Source organism: Diaporthe batatas (genome assembly GCF_019321695.1).
Source record: "Diaporthe batatas strain CRI 302-4 chromosome Unknown Contig00003, whole genome shotgun sequence".
Classification (NCBI taxonomy): domain Eukaryota; kingdom Fungi; phylum Ascomycota; class Sordariomycetes; order Diaporthales; family Diaporthaceae; genus Diaporthe; species Diaporthe batatas.
In genome coordinates, this window is record NW_025408550.1 from 1202826 (window position 1) to 1210000 (window position 7175).

Consider the following 7175-nt stretch of genomic DNA (forward strand, 5'->3'; position numbering starts at 1 on the left):
TCTTGCGGTTTATGTGTGGTTGGCGGGGTATGAGGAGGATTATGGGCAAACTGGACCGGAACTGAACTGGTGTGAACAACAATGTCTCTCTCTATGCGTCTCTGTTGATTTGCAACAGTATCAGGATATCCTCTCACAGGTAAAGGGGAAAGGCACGGTGATCAAAATCCCGTTGTTGTGCTGGGCAGTCAGATCTGATTTGTCTCAGTTGTGGTTGTGATGGGGGAGGGAAAAACAGTATGCGCAGTATTGCAGCTGGGAGTGGGTGTGGGTAGAGACAAGAATAGTCCGTCGTTGGATATGGCGGCTGCAGCAGTCAGAAGGGAACACTAGCCGTCAGCGGGAAAGAAAAAAACTGCTTGGGTTTGCCGCCAGGCCCAGCTCCTGGTTGCGAAGCTGGCAGACCCTGGGAGCTAGGCCTTGAAGATTCGATATTCCCACGCCCACGCTCAGGGGGGGTGTGGTCGGCGCGGGAAGGAGCGACTGGGCGCCAGAAGTTTCTCGAACCGACGTGCAAAACGCTTGCATTGTCGGACACTACGAAGCACTCTCTCTTGCTGGCAGCCCAACCAACCAACAGACTGGCACTTGACTGACTTGCCATTCCATCCCGACCACCATCGACCGCTCTAGGCAAGTCCAGACAGCACTGACAGGCACATGCACGAAACAGGACAACATGACAGCCTTGTTTTCTGTTCTCCCATTCATTGTGGTTGCAGACGCAAACATCCCACATCCCTCCCTCACTGCTAGCCACCTACCACCCCTCGCCCCACGGTGGTATTCCAACATGCAAAGTGGATCGAGTCCCATATCCACTATTTGCCAAATGCCATCCGTCCATTCATCCATTGCACGCCATCGCATCGTCACCCTTCCGGCTGCCTTAAGAGCCGTGCCCCTAACAAAATCAATCCCCCCACACCCCACGTTATCAGTATCGCCAGTCACCCCGCCATGGCCGCCGCCCTTCTATCGCAGAATCTTTCCAGGATGCCCCACCACCCAATGACTTCACAGCTCCAGTCCCAGGCCGGAGAAAGACGCCCGCCCGCTGGCCGCACCTCCGGGTCGCCTTGTCTGTGCGTCGCAAAGTCAAAGGGGCCACACCCGCAGAAACACACAGTTGGCAACACCTAATTGCCCCAGATTTATTCCGACCAGGAACCGACGTGTTTCCTCGCCTTGCAGGTTTCTTCTGTTCTTGTGCCTGGTATTACTAACAGCAGGGATTCGCAATTGCTTGGCCCGGCCCGTTCTTGGACTCGTTGACTAACAGACTGGTGGGGATGTGAGGGCCAAGCCCTGCTTTTACGTTAGCATATGCTTATTGCTATTCATTTGCTTCCATGTTGCTTGTTGTTGGGCTATCGAATGTACGAAGCCATCGTGGTTCACATCCGTATCCCGACTCATTCGCCGAGATGCCTGCCTGTCCTCCGTCCCCGGCCCGAAGGGATACAGATGCATCTTCCTCTCCATCTCTCCCTACAAACTGATCAAACACAGCGTAAATGTGTTGCCGGCTAGGAGCTGTTTCAACTAGCAACATTTGAACATTAACAAGCCGCATAGCTTCCTGCAGACATCACGTTTGTACTTATGAGGCAGTTCAAGTCGGAACATGTGCCGTTGGGCTCGACCTCTATAAATCTGGCCAACTGTAGTAGATGATGTCGCCAGGCCGGAAACAGTATCAAGAAACCCGGTGCGCAACGATGGACAGCAAATGATACCTCATTCAACACAGTGCACTAGGACGTAGTATCGGCCGGGCTTGCTCAAGACCAGTCTTGATATAGAGCTTGATTTCCGTTGCCAATGCTGCACATGCCAGCGAGGAGACCTCTCATAATCCCATCCATTGTTAGACCAGACCAGCTATCACAGCCGAATTGGGCGGTGCCGTAACCTCATTCACATATTCAAAACTGTGGCGGTTTGGACAGACCCAACCCGGGACACAATATTCTAGTCTGCAAGTGAGAACCACGCTGCTCATTCTGACAGTCCGGCCGGAAACGATAAATATATATATTCATGCAACAAGAACAACACTATATATGCCAACATCCAGCCCCCTCGACACAGAACAAACAACATCTAATGCCCCCAATGACCACAACTCTTCACACCCCCCTTCATCCCCCTCCCTTTCCCCCTCTTTATCAAGTCATGTCATGCCTGCCTGCCTGCCTGCCTGCCTGCCTCATATAATCGGCACAAGGAAATACTCCAGAATCTCATACGCGAGCCGGAGGTACGCCCTCGACCTCCCCGTCTCCTTGCTGTTGCCGTTGTCCCCCTCATCCCCCTCCTCCTCAACACCATCACCACCACCACCCCGCCTAAACCCCTCCGTCCACCTCCCCCCATCAACCCCATCAAGATACTCCATAAAGTAACCCACCCACTCCAGCCGGGACCAGACGAGCCCCTCCAGGACCCGCCCGTCGAGGATCCGCCGCATGAGGTCCCCGTCGACCTGCCGCTCCAGCGTCTCGCTCCCGCTGTTCGGGCCCGACCCGAACCCATACCCGGACGACGACCCCGCCAGCGGCCGCGGGTCAAACGCCCCCTCCTCCTCGGCCGACCCGAACTGCATGTACGTGAACGGGTACAGCTCCGGCGACGTCTCCGAGATGTTCTGCAGGAACCGCAGGAACCGCCACGCCCCGAGGTCCAGCAGCGTGAAGTGCTGCAGCGATCCGTCGATGCCCATCCCCAGGATCTCGGCGCCGTTGGCCGACGCCGACAGCAAGCCGAACCGCTTGTTGTTGCCGTGGGACCCGCCGCCCCGGGCCTCCCGCGACCACGACGGCAGCGTCCGCCCCAGCCGCAGCCGCCGCACCGTCGACGGCAGGTCCGTCTCGAAGAGCACCTCGCAGTCCTTGTTGCGCGAGTCCCATGGGATCCAGAGCCCGCTGAGGCCGCACTCCTGGTCGCTTATGAGCACGATCGACGGCGGCGGCTCGGTCGATCCCGCCGTTTGTGGCGGTGGGGGCCAGGCCCCGGCCACCTCGAGCATGTCTAGGCCGTGTGGGGTATAAGGGTCGACATGGCGTACTTCGAAGGGGTCGCCCTCCTTTTCGCCTTCTTCTAGCACCCATAGGGAGTCCCGCTTCGTCAGTGCGAGAGTATGTGGCGAATTCGGGAGGACGCTCAGCTTCCATGCCTCTGAGTCCAGCTGTGTGGTTGAAATGTGCTTGAGCCTCTTCTCTTGGTCGTCCAATTTGTAGTAGACGAGTTCCGAGAGGAAGGTGGCTTGGATCTTGTTGCCCGCCGTGGCTACAGCATAAACGGGCTGCCTTGGCCCCTTTATCGAGTGCCGGGTGAAGCAGGAAATCCTTCCACGGCGTTCCCCATTTACTGGTCGCTCAGCTTTTGCAGACACAATCAAAACCCTGCCTCCATCTGATGGGCCGCCGTGTGTTGTCACAACAATGTAGTAGAAGTTGTTGTTCTTGGACTGGACGTGCCACTCGTCCAGGCAGAGGATCCGGTCCCCGATCTTCCCCAGCCCCTTCATGAACACGGTTTCCTCTCTGGTGTTTCCGTCTAGATGGATCGAGAGGTCTTCACCGGTGTCAGGGTCGATAAATCTCAGCGTGGGTCTGTCATCAAGCGTTCTTGCGCCGACGACCAAGCACTTGAGGATGTGCGAATAAAGGAGTTTTTGGGGTGTCATGCCCAGGGGCATTTGTCGCTGGACAGGTCCGACTTCTGGTTGCAACTCGGCAAGCAAGACATGGTCCGTGGCGAGCAGTAGAAGTGGCTTGTTGGCAGAGTTTCCAGAAAAGTTCTCCTGCAGTACCATGACAGAGGTAATTCTTGGGGCGAGCTTGCTGCTGTCGTTCGCATCCACAGTCCAGATACTATGTTTCTTAGCAAAGCCTCGTGTGCCTCCTTGGTAGTCGCCAATGAGTGTGAAACTTGCATCACAGCAGACAAATGCCGACCCGCCAGACGCCTCATAAACGTAGGCCGGTACGGAGCCCTCCTTCTCCAGAGATGCTGACACAACCTCGCAAGTACTGTCCAGGCTTAGCGTAACCAATAACCCGTCCCGGCTCCCAGCAATCAGAACACTACTTGCTGGGTTCTCAATAACTGGCACGATGCTTGTGAAAGGTTCGATGTTCGTAGCCATGCCCCTTTTGACATCATCTGGAGATAGACTCTCGGCAACTGTACGCACATGTCAGCCGTGACCGGGTCGGGATTTCGAGGGCGCAGTAATGAGTTCTAGAACTCACGAGATTGCATGGAAATGGTCTTCACGTGCGCCCTGTCCTGGATACTGTACAGGTCCAGGAAGACAGCATTATCCCGCCATAAACAGGCAACGGCATGGGTCTTTCCTCCGATGTCGCAGAGCCCGAGGGATGTTACTTCGCCCTGGAATGGTTCCTTGTGAAGGTGGCGAGCCTCAAGGTTGGAACCGTCGAGTAGTATCGTATGCAGTTCAAAGACGTTGTCCACGTGCGACGTGACTGCAAGCATGTTTCCCTTGACAGTAGCGTCTGTGACAACCGCGCCGTGCAGACCCATGGCGACAAACGGAAATTGTTTGCTAGGCAACTGTCAACTGCCGTCCTTGTGATAACACAAACCAGTAGATAGATGCACGACTTACCTCGAGGATGAGTTGATGAGAACGATTCCGTCTTCTGTGACCTGGACAATGAGCTCCTCGGAGACCAGCCTGGCTGTGAGTGTCGGCGAGGATATGTCGTAGAGAGTTTCGTCTGGTTCCACGTCATAGGTAGTAGAGAAATCCGTGTCAAATCGCAAGAGGGCAGACCTGCCAGGGAGTGACAAGAGCAAGTGATGGCCGTACTCGGGCTCGGAAACATTGGCCGGAAGCATGAAGCAACGTTTGACAACCGTGCCGATGTCGAAATCTATGCCGATGTTCGCCCGCAGGCCATGTCGATATTCCACTATCGAACCATTTCGCCCTCTTCCAGCAGCAGCAAATATTCTATCGGGTTTAGTAAAGCCAGACGATAGAGCATCGGCCTCATTTTGCAGACTTGTTCCATTTTTCCCTGTAGCACCGGTATGGTCATCCCAGCGACGAGAATCGTTTGTTGTGACGAAATCGACAGTCGGTGACCAGTTTGGGATCTGACTGAGCCGAACAACCTGCTCCCTAGGAGGTGCCTACGCCGTGTCAGTAGTTTACTCGTGCAGACATACAGCTAAGTGATCTTGCCTTCCACACGCCCCCTAGCCCCGAGTCTCCTCCGAACACCAGTATGTCGTCGTTATGGTGCGAAAGGCTTGTGAAAGCAGTGGAAACGTTGCAAAAGGTTCCGTGATTAAAGTGAGCCCCAAGTATATTTTCCGAGTCACACTCCAGGAATAAGACGAGTCCATCCTCCCTCGCAACATAAACGTGGTCGTTATTAGGATGGAACCTCGAGAGTCGTGGAGGCCTGGACCAAGCCGTCCACAATGGCGGTTGCGACCCGTCATGATGCTCTGATGGGTCAAAATCCCGGACATTGCACTGCTCAAAAGTAGGGGCGCCGTGGAGGATGTCTCTGCACTGAGCAATTTCTCCCTCCGACACAGCCAAGAAAGCCGTGCATATAGTCAGCGGGATGATGAGAAGTGGCATCTCGTGGTTCCTAGGTAACCGGTGGCCCACCTTCTCCACCCTCAGAGCCTCTCCGACATCATCTCCTAGGTACCAATCATAGGTGATCATCCGGGGGTCGCCTCTGTTGACCACTATGAGCAGCAGGATGATGTGGTGGGGGTCTTGTGGCCTCGGATATAGAAATTCCATGGTCTGTATTGTGCCATTGACAGAACGTGGAAAAGAGGATTTGACCGGCGCCATTGGATGGCCGTGGGTGAAAGAATTGTTGAGGCTGCTCATCGATTCAAGCTCGTGGACGACGAAGATGTCCCTGGAACACGCCTGTGCCACGTATCTCGAGCTCGGGTCGACTGCCAGGTGGAAACCGGGGCGAACAAGGCGCGTGGCATCGATTTCGTGTTGTAACGCAGCGAACTCGAAAGACCCATCCTTTGCAGGCCTCAGGAATAAGAAGATGCAGTCGCCAGTCTCCAAGACGACCAGGAGCAATTGTGGGGGTAATTGCAGCGGGTTTGGGGACGACACTGGGGTGGAAAGATCCGACATGCCCACGTCAATGTCATCTTCCGGTTGCCTTGGATGCGATCGGCTGGCTTGGAACCTGCTGGCGTCGATGTCATCGCGATTGAAAGTGCCAATGACCTTGGCATTGCGAATTCGAGACCCGAAGTCTTTCTTCTTGGCGACGCTATGTAGCTGTAGGTCATCCTGAAGCTCTGAGATTTGCACGTAGTGGTCCTTTGAAGCGCAAAGGAATTAGCTCGTCATTCGAAAGAAGCCCGCCGGTGACCTAGTTAATGTCACCGCTGCTGCTGCTGCTTTGTTGTCGTAGGAGAGCCGTGGAACGTGGGGCGCGAGGGGAGGGACAACAGAGACGGGTACTCACGCCAACTATTGCGATATCATTGTGCTGAGGGGAACGCAGTCGCACGGAGAGGATCCAATGGGCAACTGGACTTTCGACCAGAGTCCTGGTCATAATGCCACATTGGGGTGGTTGTTGTTTTGGCTTGGGCGGCTTCATGGTGGGCTTGTTCAGGACGTCGTGGACGTTCATGTCCCTCATGACCCACTGGCCATTTTCGAAGACTTGGGCCTGGAACTCGGAAGCCATGTTGGATTGTATGTTGCGCGGTGGAGGGGAACAAACCAGTGCTGTATTACCAGCGGCGAAGGAAGGTCGCAGGTGGTCTAGATATGAGAGGTCCAGCGGGCCCGTGTGCCATCTCCAGAGGACCTCGAGGTTTGAGCTATACAGCCCGTGACGTCTGTAGGACCGAGCGAGGCCACATGGACAGTCGAGTGTGATTAAGGGCAAGGGCAAGGCGACCTTCTCGGTGACCAGAGCCCAGAGCAGGGGACTTGCCCAAGTGCTCGGCGTGCAGCTGATGAAAACACAGCAGGGCTCGTCCTCGGGCCGCCCTCGACGCAGGCACGACACAAAACCCACACGCGACTGGCCAAATCAACCTTATTCTGACCTGGCGTTCTCAGGCCGGGTAACAAGTCAAAGCAGCACCGACTCAGTCTTGGGAAGGATGCTGCGAAACGTCACCAGCTT

At 55.4% G+C, this 7175-nt stretch overlaps 1 protein-coding gene across 1 annotated transcript in view; it reads right to left on the minus strand.

The window, feature by feature from the left end:
- Nucleotides 1–2190: 2190 nt before the first annotated feature.
- The window catches only part of KVR01_003408 (uncharacterized protein), a 5588-nt gene continuing 603 nt past the window's right edge, over nucleotides 2191–7175 (minus strand). The window contains exons 1-5 of the mRNA XM_044790695.1: nucleotides 6501–7175; nucleotides 5222–6352; nucleotides 4640–5169; nucleotides 4260–4576; nucleotides 2191–4191 (exon numbers count right to left, since the gene is read on the minus strand). The exon at nucleotides 6501–7175 is cut by the window's right edge and continues 603 nt beyond it. Coding sequence (XP_044648423.1) covers nucleotides 2213–4191; nucleotides 4260–4576; nucleotides 4640–5169; nucleotides 5222–6352; nucleotides 6501–6728 — 4185 coding nt within the window. The 5' untranslated portion in view covers nucleotides 6729–7175 and the 3' untranslated portion in view covers nucleotides 2191–2212. The remainder of the gene's footprint in view (nucleotides 4192–4259; nucleotides 4577–4639; nucleotides 5170–5221; nucleotides 6353–6500) is intronic.